At 48.8% G+C, this 23,349-nt stretch overlaps 1 protein-coding gene across 1 annotated transcript in view; it reads right to left on the bottom strand.

Annotated features, from left to right (window-relative positions):
* The window catches only part of PARM1 (prostate androgen-regulated mucin-like protein 1), a 51,735-nt gene extending 29,687 nt beyond the window's left edge, over positions 1 to 22,048 (bottom strand). The window contains exon 1 of the mRNA XM_074950394.1: positions 21,881 to 22,048. Within this exon, the coding sequence (XP_074806495.1) occupies positions 21,881 to 21,923 (43 nt within the window). The 5' untranslated portion in view covers positions 21,924 to 22,048. The remainder of the gene's footprint in view (positions 1 to 21,880) is intronic.
* Positions 22,049 to 23,349: the final 1,301 nt, after the last annotated feature.

Consider the following 23,349-nt stretch of genomic DNA (forward strand, 5'->3'; position numbering starts at 1 on the left):
GCTGTCTCTGTCACCTAACCTTCTGCACCTGTCCCTGTAACATCCTGGGGACATCCCTGCCTCATTGCGACCGAAGTTTGCAGCTGCACAGAAGAGGTTGCCCCCAGAGAATCCACGCTGGATTTCGTTACTGATCCAGGTTATGCTGGCGCAGGCTCTGGGATGCTTACGCAGTGTTGTATGGTTTCCAATGCAGTACAGGCCTGCCAAATGTCATGCCTCTTGAGTGACGCGTGTGGCAGTCCATGGCAGGTGAACTCTCCTATATGAGACACTCCCCCATGAAACATCCTTTGGCCTAGGTCAGGGATCGGCAACCTTTGGCATGCGGCTCGCCAGGGTAAGCCCCCTGGAGGGCCGGGCCAGTTTGTTTACCTGCTGTGTCTGGGGGTTCGGCCGATTGCAGCTCCCACTGGCCGCGGTTCGCCGCTTCAGGCCAATGGGGGCTGCGGGAAGCAGCGGCCAGCACATCCCTCGGCCCGCGCCACTTCCCGCAGCCCCCATTAGCCTTGAGCGGCAAACCGCGCCCAGTGGGAGCCGCGATCGGCCGAACCTGCGGACGCGGCAGGTAAACAAACCAGCCTGGCCCGCCAGGGAGCTTGCCCTGGCGAGCTGCATGCCAAAGGTTGCCGATCCCTGGCCTAAGTGAAGGTGCACTGGTCTGGGAGCCATGAGATCATGGGTTCAGGTGTTGCCACTTCTACCAAGTGAGGTTAGTTCTGTGCAGTCCACAGCCCTTATTACTGACCAAGGCCTCACATCGCTGTTCCAGGTGTCATGAAATGATCATTCCCCCACCCACTAACTGACAAGGTCACTTGTGGTGGAGCTGGGACAGAGTCGAGTTCTATCCTATCTATGGGCTTGGCTATCCCGTCTGTAATGGCTGCTCTAACCATTTCACCACCCTCTCTCAATCATGAAGAGAACTCAGGGATATAGATATCCAATGTTTTGCTGCTCTCTCTCATGTAGTTGTCAGATAGCCCTCTGGCAAAATGTGTAATGTACCCCTCTAGGGGCTGGTCCACAGAGGAGAATAGCCTATGTTTGCTACCACCTGCTCTTTCAAGCACAAGAAGTCTGAATTGTGGATCTTAAGGTCCTGGGTTCAAACTCTACTAATTACCATGTTGGAAAAATATATGATGTAATTAAAGACTTGCTTAACACATATGCATCATGGGACAGAATCAAACTTGCACAGATAACCTTACTTCTGGCACTTACTGTCTTGAGCACATGAGTTTGGCCCTAATGTTAATTTTATATATATATACATATATATTTATATATATAAAAAGAACTCTTCTTAAGTCATTGTGAGGATCCAGAATAACTATAATCCTTGAAATTTTATATCATAGAACACTTTTTGGACATTAATATCTGTTGTGTCTTTACTTTCTTAATGGGAGCTGTCCCTTTAAAAACAAAATGGGGCACTTTGATTGTAGGGTGTGTTTGGAGGAGACTGACAGCAGTGTGTGGGAGGATAAGGGGAAGATCCTATGTAGAACCGGTGCCCCTGACCCCAGTCTAACACTGCCCTACCTCCTGTTCATTGCTACGCTGGGTCAGAATATTACAGATGATGGAGATGCTTTCCCTGGCATGCCGGTGGATGGGGGACTCGTGCATCAGATCTGCTGCCAAGGGGGTCCTGTGTGATTGCAGAGAGGGTGTGGGGCTGGAGCTACCCTTCTTACTTTTTTGGAGATTTTTGACAGAACCTGACCTGGGCCAGGAAGGCAACATTAACAAAGGAGTCAAGTTCCAGTACATTCTGTGATGCAAGAAAAATTACTTTATGCAGCATTAGATCAGCACATGACCATGGCCAGTTTTCCAAACCCTATTACAAGGAGCTTCTCATGACAGAGAATCTCTGAGAGCCAATAATGGTGGCAGGCTGGCTGAAGCTCTGGGGTTCTCCTAATTATCTAGCCGGAGGGAAGGAAGGCTCGGTGAAATTTCATGTGCAAAACAGACTAACTGGACAGGCCAGAGCAAAATCAGCTGGCCTGAGTGTATAACCTCTAAGACTATCTTTGATTTAAATAAAACTCTTCGATTCGCAGCAGAACCACTCCCTTAACATGCTGTCGGTGTTTAGCACAGAATAGAGTCTCAGTGGTAATAAGGGCTGCTTCCCATCCTTCCAGATCCTTTCTTGCCTGCAAGCTCCTCTCACAAGTATTCATCCTAAACAAGCACCAGAGAGTGTCTCTGGGTCCTACAGAAACAGCTTGAGGCAGGTTTAAAGAGTCCATTGCAAAACCCACTCTACCATTAAACTGTCGCCTTAGTCCAGCAATGGCCACTGCATTTGACTGCACCCATTCAGCTCTAGTTTAGGGAACTATTTTGGGCCTTAACCCTGCAATGAGATGCATGGAGACAGATGCTTAGGCTTGCCCAGCATCAATGGGACTTCACGTGGACACAGATCCGCTTGTCCCCATCTCATTGTAGTGCCTTGGTTTGTGGTCATGCTAGGGGAAAACACCTCTAATATAGTCCTAAGTTTGCTACCCTAGTACCAGCTTGGGTAGCAAGCAATGAAACAGCAACCCCTCCTTTTCTCTTGAATTTCCATCAGTAATCCAGATGACAAGTTCAGTTCTCCAAGGGAAAGCCCCTCTACCATCTAGAACACACCTACCCAATTAAAAGCTGCTTTCTGAACACCTCAGAGCTACAGCTGGGAAGGAAACTGTCTCTTCCCTTCCTGAACTGGAATGAAAAATTAAAATCTCAAATTTTTTTTAACCAACAAAAAAATGGTTTTTTGGTTTGGGTCAATTGAAACATTTTATTTTGATAATTTTGAAATATGTAGTTTCAATTTCAACCAAGTTTTTTTTTTTACTTAAATTTCTAATGGAAAACTTGCTCTGAACCAGAAATGTTAACTTCAACACTTTTTTTTCAACCCTTCCTGAGTCGAGGGAACTCACTGAAACAGAGCCTTTTCCATGCACAGTTTCACAGTTCTGACACATCTGCCTTTTTCAGTGAAGAAACATTTCATCTCAAAGTTCCTCAACAGTCCGACTCAAAGCCCCATCCCAGATCTTTGACCTTCAACTAAAGGGGTTTCTATGCTTGAGGCCACCAGTCTTGTCCACAAGTGAGGCTAGAACATAGAATCATAGGTCTGGAAGGGACCTCGAGAGGTCATCTAGTCCAGTCCCCTGCACTCCCGGCAGGTCCAAGTATTATCTAGACCATCCCTGACGGGTGTTTGTCTAACTTGCTCTTAAAAACCTCCAATGATGGAGGTTCCACAACCTCCCTAGGCAATTTATTCCAGTGCTTAACCACTCTGACAGTTAGGAAGCTTTTCCTAATGTCCAACCTAAACCACCCTTGCTGCAATTTAAGCACATTGCTTCTTGTGCTATCCTCCCTCCTTCTTGTAACAACCTTTTATGTACTCGAAAACTGTTGTCATATCTCTGCTCAGTCTTCTCTGCTCCAGACTAAACAAACACAATTTTTTCAATCTTCCGTCATAGATAATTTTTTCTAGACTTTTAATCATTTTTGTTGCTCTCCTCTGGACTTTCTCCATTTTGTCCACATCTTTCCTGAAATGTGGCGCCCAGAACTCGACATAATACTCTAGCTGAGGCCTAATTAGCGCGGAGTAGAGCGGAAGATCTCATGTCTTGCTTACAACACTCCTGCTAATACATCCCACACTGATGTTTGCTTTTTTTGCAATGGTGTTACACTGTTGATTTATATTTAGCTTGTGATCCACTATGACCCCCAGATCCCTTTCTAAAGTACTCCTTCCAAGACAATCATTTCCCATTTTGTATGTGTGCAATTGATTGATTGTTCCTTCCTAAGTGGAGGACTTTGCATTTGTCCTTATTGCATTTCATCCTATTTACTTCAGACCATTTCTCCAGATTATTTTGAATTTTAATCCTATCCTCCAAAGCACTTGCAACCCCTCCCAGTGTGCTATTGTCTGCAAACTTTGTAAGTGTACTCTCTATGCCATTATCTAAATCATAGATTAAGATTTTGAACTGGACCCAGGACCAGTGTTCCCTCTAATTTTTCCCACCCATGTGCAGAATGAATTTTGTTATGTGCACCAATATGGAGGTGGTGCGTGACACATCACCTTCATATTGGTGCACATAACAAAATTCATGTGGCAGGGGGGGTTGAGGTGTTTGGAGTGTGGGTGGGGGCTCAGGGCTGGGGCAGAGGGTTGGGGTGCAGGGGTGTGAGGACTTCGGCTGGGGGTGCGGGCTCTGAGGGAGGGTTCTGGCTGGGGGTGCGGGCTCTGGGGTGGTGCCGGGGATGAGGGGTTTGAGGTACAGGAGGGTGCTCTCGGGCTACAGTGGGGAGAGAGGACTCCCCCCAGCTCTCTCTCCTCACAGCAGCACCAAGCGGGCGGGTGGGAGGGAGGAAGAGGCTCCTCTCCCTGCCGTGGCAGCTCCGGGGCTGGAGCCACAGGATAGGCATCCTTCCCCTGACCCCCGCAGGTCTGGGTCGGGGCTGGGTTTCGGGAAGGGGCACCCAGCGACAGGTCTTGGCTGCCAGCGGTTCAGGCTGGGCTGCCCCCGCTGTGGCTAGGCCGCCCCGGCCGGGTCTGGGCTGTGGCATAGTTGGGACCGGGGGAGGGGTGCCCCTCCCGCCGGCAGGTCCCCGGGCAGGTTCTTTGAGCACCTGCACCGTGCTAAATAGCCTGCTCCGTGGCCGTGCAGCTTACAGGGAACTTAGCCCAGGACCAATCCCTGCAGGACCCCACTCGATATGCCCTTTCAGCTTCACAGTGAAACACAGATAACTACTCTCTGGGAATGGTTTTCCCCCAGTTATGCATCCACCTTATAGTAACTCCATCTAGGTTGTATTTCCCTAGTTTGCTTATGAGAAGATCTCACAGGACACCATCAAAAGCCTTATTGATGTCAAGGGATACCACATCTACAGCTTCCCCCCATCCACAAGACTTGTTACCCTGTCAAAGAAAGCTATCAGTTTGGTCTGACACAATTCGTCCTTGAAAAATCCGTGCTGACTGGTTACTTATCACCTCATTATCTGCTAGGTGTTTGTGGATTGATTGCTTACTTATTTGCTCCATTATCTTTCCGGGTACTGAAGTTAAACGGACTGGCCTATAATCCCTGGGTTGTCCTTATTGCCCTTCTTATCAATGGGTACTATATTTGCCCTTTTCCAGTCCTCTGGAATCTCTCCAGTTTTCCATGACTCGTTGGGGGTGATTTAATTATGCCAGCAGGAGAGCTCTCTCATCCAAGATGGTGTCCCCATTGTTCTACACCCTGTACAAACAAACAGAGAACAAACCCTCCCCCCAAGAGCGTTTATGATTGAAATAGACAAGACAAACAGCAGGAGGGGAAACCCACACAGAGAGGTGAAGTGACTTGCCCAGTGTTGCACAGCAGGTCAGTGGCAGAGCTGGGAAGAGAACCCAGGTCTCCCGACTCCAAGTCCAGAGCCCTAGTGACTAGATGAGATAAGGAAAGCTGAACATCTGCTGAAACTGAAGGCTGATGAGTAAGGCCCTGTGCAAATCACCATTGCACGGATTGCACAGAAATCATGAAATTATCCCCATTACTGTGACTTTTCAGCAGTGGGGAGGTGGAAGCTGGCATCCCCTTTCGCCTTTCCACTGCTGGAAAAATCACAGTATTGGCTGTTTGTGGGGCAGTAGTTGTGGGGGGTGGGAGGAGCAGCAGGCTGGTGGGGGGAAGGGGGTGTCTCACCACCCATTCTCCAGCCCAGCCCCTGCAGAGGGTTGGGTGGGGAGGATGGGAGAGAGGCTCCCTACGCACATCCGCTCATGCTCCAACTGACAGATCCCGGTCCCAGCTCCTCGCCGGCTGGTGCTGCCGTGACTCCCCAGGGGCCACGGTGGGGCAGGCTGGGTCGGGACACCTCACTGACGGGCTTTGCAGCATCACCCCCCTTACACACACCCTCCCTGTCAGCCCACAAGCAGCAGACATGGCCTGGGCCAGAGCAGAGAACAGAGCAACCAGGGGAATCCTGATCCCTGCCCCCGGCCTGCTGCCCCCACCCCCCAATCCCCAGAATTGAACCGGCCCACAAGCAGCCACGGCCTCAGCAGGGAGGCAGAAGCACCGATGCCTGCTTCTGCCTCCTCTCCGTGGGAGAAGTCACCGCTGTTCGGGGAGAAGGGGTCTTGGCGACTGTACATGAAATTTGAACACCCATGACGCTGCTGTGAATTAAAAAAAACTCTCAATGCTGGCAGGGCCTTAGCTCCGAGGGACACTTCTGTAGGCTGCCCAGGCTCAGGGAATTCGGACAGCACTTCCTTATGAGCTGTCACACGCACACCCTCTTCATGTACAGTACTGAGCCAAACGAGATTTAATCTTTGATCTTCTGTTGTCAGTTGTATGGGACACCAACAGCTGAAAGTGAAACCTGTGGGATAGACAGCAGCTGTAAAGCAAAGTCTACTGTCCCAGAGGTTACTGGAATCTCTGTTCAAAGCTGTCCCTTTTATGGAAACATTTAAAATAGCACTAAGCGTTCACCCCTTTAACACCACTTTAAAACCTCTGGTGTCTTCTGCATGTCTTCTGGTGGGGAATGTCAATGGAAGAAACGTATGTCCAGTCTGGTGGTGCTGTTAAAGCCACATGCCACTGGAAGAGTTAAGTATCATTAACAGGATTAGAACTGGAAGACACCTATCAAGAGGTCACCCTTTGAGAGCCACTGCAGGATTGGTCCCTAGAGTCTTTTTAGATGTGAGACACTAAATAGGACCAAGCAAAGAAGAAGGATCTGAGAAAAGGGAAAAGAAGAACTGCGGCTCCGAATGACTAACTTGCACAGGTATGATTCATCTGAGTCAAGAAATTGTGGGAGTGTGTTGTAGAAAATCGGCAGGACCAAAGTTCAGCTGGTGTGAACTGGCCCACTAGTACTACCACTCAGACCCTGCTCCACGACCGTTGATTGTTTCCTTTGAGACACTCTGGGGTAACTTCAGTTTGTTGTCCACTCAGATGTTTGCACAACAAAACCTAATCTAACCTGGTTTACTTGCAATCGTGAAGGTCAAGCAGCATCCCAGCTCCTGCAGAAACTAAAGAACTGTCCTTTAGCCAGTCTCTGCTAGACTGTCTTGAAATCACCAACTTTCCACATACATTGCTTTGTAAACAACCTACTGTACACAAAGCACACACCAGGCCAGGCTGCTCCCACAATAAGTAGCACAAACTCTGGCTATTTTCCAGTAAGAGCAGAGAAAGCTAAAGCCAGCTTTGCAATATGGAACACGCCAACCACATTTCTCTGGGTAAATCAAGTACAGAAGTTAGAATCTCACAAGCAATCATGGCTAAGCCATCCAGACGTCTCCTTGCAAACCAAGTGAATGTTTTTCCCTTAGCTCTAAATGTCTCTTTCCTTTCTCTATCTATTGTTATACAGATACTTCAATCTGAAATCACAATGGACTTCAGACAATGGAGAAAGGATGGTATCTGTTCTGGAACTGCTGTACTTCTGTTCTGGCAAAAGCATACATCTCGTCCTCAAAAGATCATCGTATTCTTAAGGATCTTCCTGAAAGCCACGAGAAATGTGCAGTTGCTGGTCAACCTGTCCCCTACACAGCCAGAAATTTCTGATAAGGACACAGTGTGAAAAGCCACCCTATTAATGGTGAACTTTTGACAACTACTGAACCCTTACAGCCTCCTGTGCGCTGAGATCTGGCATCCTATCACATCGCTATATCCCAGCAGCGCAATGGCTGAAGTTGGTTTTTGAACATAATGGCGCCGCTGGCTCATTTTGTAACCCTTTATCTCCACATGAACTCTGCTGTCATTAAGACAGATTGTTGACCGCATCAAGTCTTTCTCCAGTGATGGTTTTCCTGCCCAGTGAAGAGCTCTCTCGAGATGCTGGACTTATTGCGTTTCTTAAAAGTCTCTCTTGCCTTTACAAGTCAAAATGGTCTGAATAATTAAAACAGATATTTATTCCACAGGGATTTCAGCAGCTCTTGTAACCATAAGAGGAAATAATTCTGTAGCTAGTGACACCAAGGAGGGAGAAGAGTTATTTAAACTAAAGGACAACAAGAAAAGGAGTACTTGTGGCACCTTAGAGACTAACCAATTTATTTGAGCATAAGCTTTCGTGAGCTCAAATAAATTGGTTAGTCTCTAAGGTGCCACAAGTACTCCTTTTCTTTTTGCGAATACAGACTAACACGGCTGTTACTCTGAAACCTAAAGGACAACAGTGGAACAAGAATAAATGCATATAAACTGGCCATGAACAAATGTAGGCTCAGGGCCGACCTTAGGGAAAATTGGTGCCCCAGACCCCATGGGTACCCCCCATTGCCCCTGGCCCATGTGGGTGCAGCCCCTGCCCTCATGGGCTCCCCAGGATCCCCCCTTCGCCCCGAACCGCTGCACTGTTCTCCCTTAGCCCCTAGCCCCTGCACCCCCACCCCTAAACTGCACCCCCCTCCTGCACCCACGTGGGGAAAGTGACCTGGATGCATGGAGCAGCTGGCATTGCTGCTTGCTCCCCCCCTCGAACGCTGCTCCTCTGTGAACCCCTAGGGGGCTGTGAGGGAGAGAGTGAGGAGCGACATCAGGGCTCCCTGTATCCGGGTCACTTTCCCCACCTGGGCTGTGTCAGGGGACGACAGGAGAGCAGCAGCTCAAGTGGGGAAAGCGACCTGGATGCATGGAGCGCTTGGGGTTGCTCCCCACTCCCCCTCACAGACCCCAGGGGCGGGGGGGGTGCGGAGGAACACTGGGCAGGGCGTGGGGGGGAACAGTATCTGTGCCTCACTGCTCACTTCCCCCTGCTCTGACTCTACACCGGCAGTGCATGCCTCCGTGCTGCCGCACAGCACCCCCTTGACCATGGCACCCTGGGAGGTCACCCAGGCGGTGCACCCCCTAAGGCCGGCCCTGCGTAGGTGGGAAGTTAGGTGGTTTCTAACCATCAGAGGAGTGAGGTTCTGAAACAGCCTCTCCAGAGGAGGTGTGGGGGCAAACAACCCAACCAGTGTTAAGCTGTAGCTTGCTACATTTATGAAGGGGATTATATGATGGGGTTGCCTGCGATGGCAGGTGACTGGACTTGATGACCGAGGACTCAAGAGGTCCCTTCCAGTCCTATGTTCCACGTTGGTTGGTCTCCAAACATACCTGAAGTGTTAACGTGTCGAATGTTAGGTAGAAAAAATACCAGTAAAGTAAAAATTAACAGTTGCTGGATGAAGAACTCCACCAGCTGTTGAATTGTAAAATCTGAGCTAAAGAATACTCAAAGCTACAAGGGCTAACACTTTGGGAAAGAAGTAATGGCAGAGACAAAAGTTCTTTTAGTTTCAAAGATAGAAATGAAACAATAAAGGCCCTCTGCTTCCGCTCTCAAATAGAGAAATGTGATCATCTGAACTCTCTCTCATTCTGCTCAATGCAAACTTTAGTGTTATCTTCCTCCTCCAAAGTAACATCCTGGTTGTTGTTTAAAACGTCAAAGACTGAGCGGGAGCAGTATATCACAGGAGTCTTTTGGTTAATGAATTAGGCTAAGAAGAAAAAATAGGCGATTCTTTTTGTGGAGCAATTTTGGGGTTAAACTAGAAAGCACTGAAAGACTTACTCTTCCCTTTGCGTATTCTATTTTCTAAAGCAGGGTTGAGATTTACAACACTTTAGTCTGGGTTACTCTGTTGGCCTTTGTACTTATTAGATCCAATTTCCAATGGGAGGACTCCAGAAGTCAAGTCTATGCTTGGAGATCGTGACCCACTGTCTTCCACCATTAAAATGGGAGTAATTCACTTTCAATAACCATGAAATATTGTTGAGCCAATTACACTGTAAGAATTTTCCAAAGAATAGGTATTATGTATTAAAAAAACCTGCTGGCATCCATCTGTTTTAATATAAGGGGAACCAAGTTAGAGTATGGCATAAGTCATTCTTGCTCAGCAACAATGCTTCTGTGTTAAAAACAACAAAAATCTTGCAGAATTAAGGCTCACTCCTGCAAACAGTCACACAGATGGGTAGTGCAGGTAGATTTGGGCCTTATGTGTTAGGGTAGAATTGCTTTCTCCTTATTAAGATAATTAACTTATCCGACGTCCTGAGTCTGTGAGCTGTCTGCAACAGATGCGGGGAGCAAGCTGAAGTGCTAGAGGTGAACTCTGCTACAGAGCTGTGAAGTCACAGAGTGGGAGTGCTCTGCTATGGCCTGCTAATGGATTTTAAACCTGGCAAGCAAATTCTGTAGTCACTAAATACCTGACTGGCACCTGGAGGGAAAACTGGCACACAAATGTTGGTTAGTCCAAAGTCTTGGGCAAGTCCTAGTCCTGTTAGTAGTTCTTGAACAAACTGTTCCCTTTGCACATTTACTTCTGGACTGTGAGGAATGCCATTGAGTTCTGTGCAGTTCCACTTACTAGGACTCATTCAGGGTAATGAGCATTATGCCTGTTAGGAAACCTCTGCAAGATCAGCTCCTATGTTTCTTTACTACGAGCCTTGCAGAGTTGGACAGATTCAGTGGTGCCTTATGCACGTGAACTGTTTGTAACTACACCCTCCTTCTCAACAGGAAACAAATACAAAACATATAGGGGTGGCAAGGTTCAACCCTGCTCCAACAGCTGCAGCTGATTTCCCTGTCCGCACACTGGTGGGGTGGGTTGAGTCCAGGGAGGTTCACCTCTACAGAGGGCAGCTCTGCCTTGGGTGCACTGCTTCTGTTTACAGCCAGAGTTCCCTTTGAGCTTGGCTGCTGCTGGATACTCAGGGGAAGTACTGATGAGCACAGGGGCCCTAGGCAAGTCTCCCCTAGCTGCCTTTGGGCTTCCTGGCAGCATGGGAGTTGCAGATGCTTTGCACCACTGACAATTCCCCCTGCTGGACTTTACCCCACAGCCTGGATTCCCAGTGGTGGAATGTGGAAAGAACTGAGCCCCTTATAAGCCCAATTGAGCCTATTAAAGGTAATCGGATTCCCACAGATTTCAGCAGGCATTGGAGTGGGTTCTCTCCGAAATGTGGCCACATTAAGGTCTTGCTGTAATGCTACCTCTAGGATGGCTAGAACTTCAATGGTATCTGCAAACAAGCATCAGCGGCACTGTAATTACTACAATAATCTGGGAACATACCTTCCTCCTCCACTGTTATTCACATGCTTCTACAGGGCCCGACACAGCAGAGAACCAAACAAATACAGTGTATTTTCGATGGTCCTTATAACTCACTCACAGCGGCTATGCAAGCCAGTGATGCTTTTCTTCTAAACACGGTCGTATAACTAGAGATGCTGGAACAATTTATATAGTGGGGGTGCTGAGAGCCATGGAACCAAACTGTCAACCCTGGATATGATGGAAACCCCTTCAAGCCAGGGGATGCGGCAGCACCCCTAGTTCCAGCACCTCTGCCTATAACATATTTTTCAAAAGGCAACTGGATGTACTCCAAGAAAGGAGGATATAACTGAAACAACAATCCCTAAGGTAATATGGTACTGGATGGCCAAAGCTAATGAAGCATTGTTGTGGAACAAGAACAAAGCTCACACTTATGCCATTATTCAGAACAGTAAAGTGAGGTACGCTACATTGTACAGCATTGCCTACAAGCAGGCTTGTGTTAACTGGCAGCCTCTCAGAGTATCCCTTCTGATTAAACTCACTGGCTGGGCCAGCTTTCTCTTCGCTAATCTACAGCTCACTATAAAAACAAGTAACGGAGCCTCCTCCAAGGTTATAGGCTTCATGGCAGTGGTGGGCAACCTGCAGCCTGTGGGCCACATGTGGCCTGTCAGGGTAATCCACTGGCGGGCCATGAGAGTTTGTTTACATTGACCGTCCGCAGGCACGGCCGCCCGCAGCTCCCAGTGGCTGCTGTTCGCCATTCCTGCCCAACAGGAGCCGCCCTGCACCACTTCCCGCAGATCCCATTGGCCGGGAACGGTAAACCGCAGCCACTGGGCGCTGCGGACGGTCAATGTAAACAACCTGTCTCGCGGCCCGCCAGCAGATTACCCTGACAGGCTGCGTGTGGCCCGTGAGCCGCAGGTTGCCCACCACTGCTTCATGGTTAAAGCCTATCTCCAGGTTGTCTTCCCCTAGGCTTGGCTCTAGCAATGTGGGATGCAATTAACTAAGCCGTGGATTTAGAGCATTTAAAAAACAAACAGGGAGCTTGATCCTGCTCCGAAGGCAGTGGATGGCAAAACTCCCATTGACTTCAGTGGGAGCAGAATTGAGCCCAGAGTAGAGCTAGCCAGCTGGGTTTATTTTGCTGACCTACATTTGATTTTCATAAACCACCCATAGTTTCAGTGTGTGAGAACAGCAACCACAGTGTCATCCTGGAATCTTGATTGGTGGCAGTGATAGGTAAGGTGGTTCCTAACAGATTTCAGACAGCATCGGCAGCAACTGGCTTCTGCTGGCCTGCTTCTCCAGTGACTCACGTTACCCACGTGCTGAACTGAAAATTAAACGGGTGACGCCTATGTGCCTCCCACTTCATTCACACACAACATGACAGCACACTCAGTAGAAGGGACAGGTTTTTGTAATACGATCCTCCCTGTATGCGTTTATCAGCAATGAAATTAACGACACTGACTTCTAAATTATAATCTCGGGGGTTCCGAGTCAACCCCTTATTCCCATGGACTGGGGTAGTTGGCATTAGTGTTACAGGCAAAGGTCACTGCACTGAGCTTGTTTCATATTTTTGAGGTTATCTTGACGCCCGTTAACGTTAAAGAGATTCATTTCTTTGCTAAGAAGCGAGTTTAGATTCTGGAGCACAAAACGCAGCCAGTGGGAAAGCATCCCAGCTGGCCAAGCCTCACTGAGCTAGCCTAAATCAACGCTTGCAGCACAGAGAAAACGAGGAGCAGAGCAAGAAGCACCCAGCTCAGAGAACGTGCTGCACTGCTTAAATCTAAGGTTAGAATATAGATGTGATTAGGCCAGGAAACATCTAACTTACCCAAAGGAATCTGTTCAGACACCTTGATACAGGTCACCAGGAGGAGTGCACATTAGTAACATGGTTGCGTACTGCTGACAGAATAACAATGAGCCAAACCTGTTGGTTTTGCTACAGCAGTTCTAGTGAAGGCACTGGGATATGATACTTGCAGAGCGGGAGCAGGATTTGGCTCTGTAGCCAGCGGAACCCCCTTTTATGAAGGGCCTGCTCCCATACGTGGCACGTGTGCCATGTTACAAATATAAGGACAAGGTGCATCGCAATTAGCAGGAAAAGGGAGCAGAAGGGGTCCTGGTACTGTGGCAAGAAGTGGTAAGAGTGCTGTAGCATTGCTTTCAAGTTACCCTTGCCTAGTTTGGAGTGAGGCCAAGCAGGAGTGTATCACTAAGTGCTTCCATGTGCAGGAGGACAGTACTGAAAACCACAGGCTCCTATCTCTGCCCACACTCAGCTCTCTCTTATGCCTGCTTCCATCCTGATGAAAATGCAGGGTGCAAAGGGCCTAAGAATTCCCTCTGTTCAGTGCATGGAGCGATCCCCGCACTTAACTTTACCCGTACCCCCATGCAACCGGCTCTCATGAGTGTGAGAACGCAGCAATCTTTTGCTATGGGTTATGTTCTGCACAGGGTCTCACAGGACCAATGCTGCAGTGGGAGAGCTGGAGAGCCTACGGTAGCTCTTGGGTTCAAAAGCCCAACTCTCTGAATGGGGCTCTAATCCCACTGGGTGTAACTAAATGAAGCCAAACATCAAGAAAGGACCTAGTGACTCCACTGTGGCACTTTTAGGGGTAGACCACATTCAGTAGAACACTGCATCCTCTCCTGGCTGCCTGGATTATAGCGGCTGCAAACTTAGTGTATCCTGCAACCACCCATCTTTGAAAAGTGAATTATGGTGGGGAAGTATTGAGAATGGAGGAAGTGATCTGCCTGACACAAGAGCCCTTTGATGACTATTGAAACCCAGGCCTTCCTTCCATCAACCTGTTTCTCACAGACTTCCCTTTCTACTGCGTGGTTGAATAAATCAACTAGACAGTCTGGAGGCAGACGCAGTTGGTGGCAAAGTTGACAAATGCCTACCAGGCTGCCTGCCCATTTTGTAAATCAAGGGTTGAAAACACTGTTTGACTGAGGAGCTGACAGAATGAATACATGATGAGGGACGAAGGTGAACTCCCATAAATCTGATCTTTGGTTTTTAAATAACTCCTGAAAGGCACATTTCTGTCCATATTCCTGACAAAATATCAAGCTTCTGCCCCTCCCACCTTTAAAAAAGATCTCTTCTGAAATTTTTTTTTGGAGGAATGAGAAATGTGTATTCTTTCCCTGCCCCAATTTTCCTCGTTCTCAAAAACAAACAAAAGGCGACAGCAGCAACCAATTAATTATTTGGGCTTACACTTTCCAAACAAAATTCACTCCTGGACTGAGAACAAACCTGCCAAATTTAAGCCAGAGACTGAAAAAGTTACAATCAACTAAAAATGAAACCTTAGAATGGAAACAATTGTGCAACCTTAATTAGGTACTGCTGCACCTCTGACAGACGTGTTCGTAAATGTACCTACACTTACGTGTACATATGTAAACACAAATACAATGGGTTCAAAATATGCTGTGTACAGTTGCTGCTGGCTTTCAGATTTCATCAACTTCCACTCAACTCTAAGTTTTGACAACAAATGTGGTTCTTCCTTGACCTTGCTACGTTTTGTGGAATTAGTACCAGTGAGTGAGTAAGTGCTTGTTCCAAAGCAGCGCCACACTAACACAGGGGTGGACACTTGCGACATCAAAGCCAACATCTGACAGGACATTCCACCGAGAAATTACAGCGAATTGTTGCGTTCACGTTAGTGCTGTGATGGGGAGAAGCTGCCAAAATTTAGGGCTAAATATTTTTTTAATGGCTAGTTTTGACTCTGCCTAGAAACAAAGTTAGAGGCTTGCAACTATCTATGTATATAAAAGTAAACACCATTTACATGGTCTACAGCTATTGTATTATAAAACCCATGCAGACAGTATTTGGAGTTCTCACACAAAATGCACACAAGTCTACACACTCCATGAACCAGAGTTGAGCCGGGGCTTTGTACTTGCAGACTGAATTTTGCAAGTAAACAAATAGAATATTAAACCCGGTGAAGTATTTCCTCACAAGCTGGACTTGTTCACTGTTTTTGATAATGTACTTGGTCACACTTTATATTAAGTGTACTTTCATAAACCGTCTGTAAAAGGGTTAACGATTAATATATGCTATAAGCACGTCAGTAGAAGGTTCAACATGGTTATAAGCAATCTGTTGGACTTTTACCTATTAGCCATTAGATAGCTAATCCTTAAACCCTTTATAAGAGTATATGTACCCTTAATATGAAGTGTGACCATCATCCTACTAGTTAATCATTGTAGCATATTTGGTAAATGTACTGACGTCTTAGTGCAACACTGAAATCCGTTGTAATCTTGAGCAGTGCGGGGAGACTGATGTTTGAAAGAATTACTGGGTTTCTGAATGAGCAAGCTTGGCTTGACTGAATTACTGAGTGTTTTTGTGCAGCAGCAAAGAAGTGATAAAAACACCACCCAAGTAGCAACCACATTTGAAACTGAGCTATGTAACTTTAGGGCTGAATTTCCAGTCTCAGCAGTAAATAATAAGGGGGCTGCCTCTCTCCCATAAAATGGTCCTTGGCTTTAAACTCTGCAGCCATTTCCTGTTACTATCTACCTGCTGGGGACAATATTAAAGTTTTTTGTCCTGACTCGTAGGTGTTGGGCAAATCTACATATCATACCCTCGTGCCCTTGTTGCCAAGAAGACTAACGGCCTTTTGGGCTGTATAAGTAGGGGCATTGCCAGCAGATCGAGGGATGTGATCGTTCCCCTCTATTCGACATTGGTGAGGCCTCATCTGCAGTACTGTGTTCAGTTTTGGGCCCCACACTACAAGAAGGATGTGGAAAAATTGGAAAACGTCCAGCAGAGGGCAACAAAAATGATTAGGAGGCTGGAACACATGTCTTATGAGGAGAGGCTGAGGGAACTGGGATTGTTTAGTCTGCAGAAGAGAAGAGTGAGGGAGGATTTGATAGCTTCTTTCAACTACCTGAAAGGGGATTCCAAAGAGGATGGATCTAGACTGTTCTCAGTGGTAGCAGATGACAGAACAAGGAGCAATGGTCTCAAGTTGCAGTGGGGGAGGTTTAGGTTGGATATTAGGAAAAAGTTTTTCACTAGGAGGGTGGTGAAGCATGGGAATGGGTTACCTAGGAGGTGGTGGAATCTCCTTCCTTTGAGGTTTTTAAGGTCAGGCTTAACAAAGCCCTGTCTGGGATGATTTAGTTGGGGATTGGTCCTGCTTTGAGCAGGGGATTGGATTAGATGACCTCCTGAGGTCCCTTCCAACCCTGATATTCTATGAGTCTAGGATACCATCACTTCACTTCAAATAACGTCCTGGCTTTTACAAAGCCTTTATCAGTGAAAAGTGGATAATACTCCCCTCGCTCACTGGAACACTGAGGTTTAGCTAATGTCTGTATTGTGTGGAAGTGTCAACTGTGGGATTGATCCTGCCAATGCGTCTGCACACGAGTTGCTTTACAGACGGGAGCATCCCATGGAAGTCAACGGAACTCCCCCATCAGTGAAGTTGCTCACATGCAAAAGAATTAGCAGGATCAGACCACTTATATGGTTAAATATTAAACATTCTGACTCTTTTGGCTGTCTCCACACTACACTCACCAGTGGGGTACAAATGCAAAAGCAATTGTACAAGTAAAGGACTGGGCAAGGATGCTTTGCCCTTTTCACTACAAGCTGACAAATGTGTATTGTGTCCTTGTGTTGAAGGGCTAGAGGGCATGCACCTGCTTTGCTGTCCCTCCCCCAGCAGGCTCCAAGCACGTGAACTGAGAGCAGGGAGAATCTCTCCTGTGCTCTCAAGGACTTCCCAATCTCCCCCTAGGCAGCATGGAGGAAGAAGCTGTTTGATTTGAATGTAGCGGGGACAAAAGCCGGACCTCGAGGGGCAAGGGGAGTAGACTGAAACTAGGTGACTGGGGCAGGAAAGACGAGACTAGAGGATGGGGAGTGGAGACTGGGACTGGCGGTCATAGAGACTGGGAAAAAAGAGTAGGGGGTGGGAGATGTAGGACTGGCTGGGCAAGGATGTGGATGAGAAGGCTGAGTGAGGCGGAGACTGGTACTGGCTAGGTGAGGAGAATGGGATGAGACTGCAGGGATGACACAACAGGGACAGGTAGGAGGGGACAGGGCAAAAAAGGTCAAGCTTGGGGGGAAATGGACAGAAGAATCTGTGGCCATTACAGCACACTTCCCTTCAGAGCCTGGAATGGAACCCAAGATCCCTGAGTCTCACCACTCCTTTGCTGTCAGCAAATATCTGTGAAACTCATAGGCAAAGTTTCTCATCCCCCTCTGGTCCACACAGAAGGTAACAACCTACTACTAATCTCAGTTACTCCAGAACCTATAGCAGGTCTAGGGAAAACAGTGGGCCTAAGCCTGCCTTAGCTAAAGGCCCTCCCCTTGGTTGGGGGGAGCGGCCAGTGGACCGGAGCTACAAACAACTATGGAGGACATGCAAAAAAACAGAGACAAGAGTGAAGGTCACAGGGCAAAAATCAGGTGAACAGAAGGGAGTACCCTGCAGAGAGCCCCTGACAGCGCCCACTGTTCATCAAAGGCATCTAGGGAGTCAGTGGATATTGCTCAGAGTAACTTTGCTCGGAGGTGTGACTGTACAGGGAGCACTTGAGATTCTGGGGTCTGATTATCAGAAGTGCTGAGCAACTAAGTTCCCTCTAAGCTGCGCGGCTCCGCAGCAAGCTATCAAGGGCTGCGTTGGGGGCGAGAGGCGTCTCTCCCCCGTAGCTGCCACGGCTGGGGAGAGGCGCCTCTCCCCCGGCCCCGTAGCTGCTGTGGCCAGGTAGAGGTGCCTCTCCCTTGGCCCTGCAGCTGCACCGGTGGGGAGAGGTGCTCTCCACCGGCCTAGGGCTGCTGCGACGAGAGAGGGCTGCGGGGGAGTCCTCTCTCCCCGGGGCAGCCTGCACCCCAAACCCCTCATCCCCAAGCCCACCCCAGAGCCCGCACTCCTAGCCAGCGCCCTCACCCCCCCCCCCCCGCACCTCAACCCTCTGCCCCAGCCCTGAGCCCCTGCCCACACTCCAAACCCCTTGGCCCCACCCCGGCCACACATCACCTCCATATTGGTGCACATAACTAAATTCATTCTGCACATACATGCAAAAAAATTAGAGGGAACATGGCTGAGCACTCGCAGCTGCAACCGCAGTCAACGGGAGCTGTGCTTTGAACATATAAAGTGCTATATAATGCTACGTTCTCTGAAACATCAGGTCCTAGGCACTTGAAACTGGGCACCCAAAGTTAGCGGATAGTTTTGACCTTAAATCATGTCTCTGTTTCCCATGTATAAAATGGAGAAGATACCCCTCATATCACAGGGCTGTTTTAAAAATTGATTAATATTTGTGAAGCTCTGTAGAGATGAGCACCATAGAAAAGCCCATGTGTAAATTAAGAACTGGCTTCAGAGCAATGATGAAGCAATAAACTAAGGCCTGGGGCCACATAGCAAAAAGGAGAAAACAAAATAGAGAATAGTTACTCATGAAGTGAGTGAATGGTATCCATTATGCATGCTGAATGAGACAAGGGTCCTGTGGAATTTCCTGATTTTTGAGTGCTTGACTTTGTACCCTTAAGGTTCTTTTAACGTAGTTGTTTGTGTGCGTGTAATTTACACATATGCACCTGTCTTGGAACAGAGGTGATCAGGCAGCATGCAGGCAATCCTTTCTTCCAGGGATCTCAGCCCATGACTCAGCATCACTGATTTCTCCTTCATTGGGGAGCTGACCTACTCGGCTTTTATGTCAACTTCCACTCAGCAGAGGGGAGACAGTGGTGGGGGAACAAAAGGCGACCGCATTCTTCCCCTCTAAGATGGTAAATGTGTCATGAGGCCCTGTCCTGCTCCTATTGACCGCTACGGAGGCAGAGTATGCCCTTAGTGTGCTGTAAAGCACCATGTAAGTTTATGGTGCCACACAAATAATTGTAGTACTGGTAAGTCAGACCTACCTGCTTCACAGGACCCTTGAGACTTACTGGAGTGTCTCAAGCCACTGTAAAAACATTAAGTACTGCATAAGGTGTCTAGTAACCTTATTAGTAGGGTGACCAGATAGCAAGTATAAGAAAAAAAAAACCCAAATCAGGACTGTCCCTATAAAATCGGACAGGACAGGATCACCCTACTTATTAGGACGGATATGTCGCTTTTTACGTGACCCCTGGTTCTGATGGCTCACCTGTTCCAAAGCAGCTTAGCTCCACTGGGGCTATTAACAGGAACTCCACTTGGCTGCTGCTAGCCCCAGGGTGGCTATGCAGAAAGGGTGTGTGGAGCTGCCTGGAGCTGACCTGCATTTTTTCCCCCCCCCCCCGGCAAGGTCCCTACAGGGCTTGAGATGGTGCATTCCCAACCACCGCTCACTCCTCCAGTCACCTGGCCCTGACTCCAGCTGCACAGCAAGGGCTCTGCCAAGTCCAGGGTGAAGCGGGGGACAAAAGGCTTGGGTCAGCAGCATAACAGAGGCACCTGCCCTCTTCAGTGTGAAAGGGGTGGGGAAATCCAAGCTGAGGAGGACCCACCCAGTCATATGCAGCCAGTACCAGTTAATAGGGAAGGGTCTGAACAGCAATGCCTGGCAGCATTCTCAGAATGGGTCCAATCGTAAACTTTGTGGTTGGACTTTACTTCCTCAGCATTCAGGAGCAGTTTCGTTCAGGTCTCTCTCTGCTAGCAAATACTGTAAAAAAAAAACAACCACCCTGCAGCAGCTCTCAGCCATATGACTTAGTGCTTAATACCTAGCTCTCTCCTCCACCCCCACCCCTTTGTCTTCATGTTCTATGCAAGGTCATTTTTCAAACACCCCCCCGCCCCCCATCCCTTTTACAGTGACTACTATCATACCGCTAGGAAAAGAACTCACTCTCCCAGACAGACTGCAAGGGCTGTAAAAATACTTAGAAGAATATCAGAATGTTTCTCCTTAAATCGGGTCTGTACTCCTCCAGTCTTTATCAGCAAACAGAACGTGACATTTTGGGAACTATTATGAATAGGAGAGATTTCTGCTAAACTGTGGTTGAAAACCTGAAATCCTTTTAAGCGGACTGAAGCAATTATAAAGCATATTGTAGCATTTCTCTCTGACATTTGAAATACGTGGTTTTTTCCTTCAAAAGCCACAAATGCTGTACTAGACAAAAAATACGTTTCACTGTCGCTTCTTCCTGAAGTAGGAATGGCTAGATGTATGGGTCACATACCTAAGCTTTCACTATTACAATGTTCATTTCCTAGTATAAATATAGCCCCTTGTTTACTGATGGATTACAGAAGCGCAACTGTAAAACCGCAGTCCAGTAAGCAATAATCCAGTCTTGCTGTGTGGGTAAAGTAATAATTGCCCCTCTAAAACTCGATCCTGTCGTCAACATGCAAGTTTCACATTTCAGATGTCAAAGGGGATCTCTAGGCGTCTAAAACGCAGTGGCATCAGAGGAGCCGTGGATTCTCCATCACTGACAATTTGTCAATCAAGCTTGGATGTGCTTATAAAAGATATACTCTACGAATTATTTGGGGGGTTACTAATAAGGTTACTGGACACCTTACGCAGCACATTATGAAGTTCTATGGCATGTCTTATACAGGAGGTCAGACTGGATAATCACGATGGTCCCTTCTGGCCTTAGTATGTACAACTCTCTATGCGGTTCTGATTTTATTAATAGATGAATATGCAACAAAGGAAAGTCGACTGGTATGCTTTGCATTGGCAAGGGGAACTCGCCAGGTAGTGTATAAAGTTGAGATAATCAGTAGCACTTCCCAGGACCACCAGAGGAAGGTCAGAATCATCTCTAACCCTTCCCCTCCCCAGTCCAGTTCTAAGCGCCTCCCCGCTGTCCAGCTGCTTCCACTTATGCATCAGATGGTTATGGACTGCGGAGCTTCCTAAAAACACACAGCTGGTGGAAACAAAACTCTCAGCAGCCCCATCACCTACTTGGCCCCAGCACCTTGGCTGAGTCAGCCAGGAGCATAAGGGGTCCCAGCTGGTCTGCGCCGAATCAGCACCATTCACCCCGCTTGCAGTTTGTGTGTCACTATTTGAACAACACCGAGCCCCAGCTAAGCGAGTCACTGGACTAAAGTGCCGCCCTTAGGTCATCCGAAGGGCAAGGCCCGGGCGTTCTCAACCCACAGCCGTGCCCGGGCCCCCCTGCGTCAGTCAGCGGCTGGGTTTCCTCGCTCCCGGCCCCAGGCTGGGCGGAGAAGGGAAGAGGGCCGAGTCTTCTGAGGGGATGAGCCAGGGCACCCAGACACAGAAGCCAAAACCCGGACTATCTGGGTACAACACACCGGGGGGGGGCAACCCTAGGCTGGGGCGGGGCCCGGGGGAGAGCCCCTGCAGCTCCTGGCTGTAGCATACCAGGCTAGTCCCACTCCCCCATAAGCTATGGGTCTGGGGGCACAGGTGCTGGAACAAGGGGTGCTGCTGCCCCCCATCCCCCGCCCCCCAGGGCTTGAAGTGGTTTCCATTATATCCAGGATTTACAGTTTGGTTCAGTGGCTCTCAGCACCCGCACTGTACACATTGGCCAGGGCAGCCCCCTCCCCTTCTCCGCAGCCGCTCCCCGGGCGGGTGGGCACCCACCCGCGCCCCCCTTACCTGCCGCGAGGAGGAGGAGGGCAAGGCGAGCCGGGCAGCCCATGGTCCCCCGCAGCGCGCCGCGGCGGGAGAGAAGCAGCAGGCGGGCGAGAGCGGGGCGCACTCAGCAGCTGCAGCCTCCCCGGCGCTGAGCTCCGCGCGTCTGCTCCATGCCCGGCCCCTCGGCAGGCTGCGGCCGCCGGCCCCGGCAGCCAAACCCCTCCCACGCCGCCCAGCCTTCCCCCGGGGGAGCGGGCCCGCGGCGGCCGGGCGGCCTCTGCTGGACGGTGCGGGGGGAGCCGGGCCCCCCCTGCGCCTCTCCCGTTTGCAGGGGCGCACCTCGCCCCCCGTTCAGGTGCCTGCACCCCGGTTCCTAGCGCTTCCCCCTCTCCGGCAGCCGGGATTGGGGCAGGGGCCCAGGAGTGGTGCCACGGATCGGGGCCCCATTGCGCTGGGCGCTGTACAAATCCAGGGAGAGTGGCTGTCCCTGCCCCATAGAGTTCACACTCCAACTCCACGAGACAAGGGGTGGGCTGGGAACTAGCTGCGCAGGGAGGGGAACAAGTTCCCTGGACGACTTCATGGTACCCCTGGCTCCAGGAAGTCACGGGTCACCAGATGCTCAGGGTTAAATGTTTTAGGTATGTATAGTAATCATTAGCAGTCATCTCCTGTGATCAAATGTACCCCCCCCCCCCAGTCACACACCATAATGGCATGGTGAAATGTGTGTAGTGCTATGAACATAAACTGAGCTTATGACAGAAATGTGTTTATTACCAGACAAATCTGGGGAGTGGGTAAACTTGTTCCTCAGAAACAAAGGACAAGCTACCGCCTCTAGCCAGGTGTCATCAAAGTCGATTGGCAATCCCTTGTCAAGTGGTTGTGTATCCCAGAAACATGGCTGGTTGAAAAACTTGCTTTTAAAATTCCACCATATATTGCCTTTAGGCAAGACCAAAAACTAGAAAGGGGATGAGGCCAATGGGAGCTGCGGGAACCTTACCCATTGACTCCTGAAATAGACCCCTAACCTCTGGCTGAATTACTGAAGTCCTCAAATCATGATTTAAAGATTTCAAGTTACAGAGACTCCACTATTTACACTAGTTTAAACCTGAAAAGTGACCTGTGCTCCATGCTGCAGAGGAAGCCAACCCCACCCAAGGGTCTCTTCCAATCTGACCCAGGGGAAAATTCTTTCCTGACCTCAGATATAGCAATCAGTTAGATCCTCAGCATGTGAGCAAAACCCATCAGCCAGATACCTAGGAAAGAATTCTCTGTAGTAACTCAGAGCCCTCCCCATCTAGTGTCCCATCATCAGCTGTTGGAGATATTTGATGCTAGCAATCGCAGATCGGCTACATGCCATTGTAGGTAGTCTTGTCATACCATCCCCTCCATAAACTTATGAAGCTCAGTCTTGAAACAAGTTAATTTTTTTGCCCCCACTGCTCCCCTTGATCATGAGAAAGCAGAAGTTT

The sequence above is a fragment of the Natator depressus genome, chromosome 4 (assembly GCF_965152275.1).
Source record: "Natator depressus isolate rNatDep1 chromosome 4, rNatDep2.hap1, whole genome shotgun sequence".
Classification (NCBI taxonomy): Eukaryota; Metazoa; Chordata; order Testudines; family Cheloniidae; genus Natator; species Natator depressus.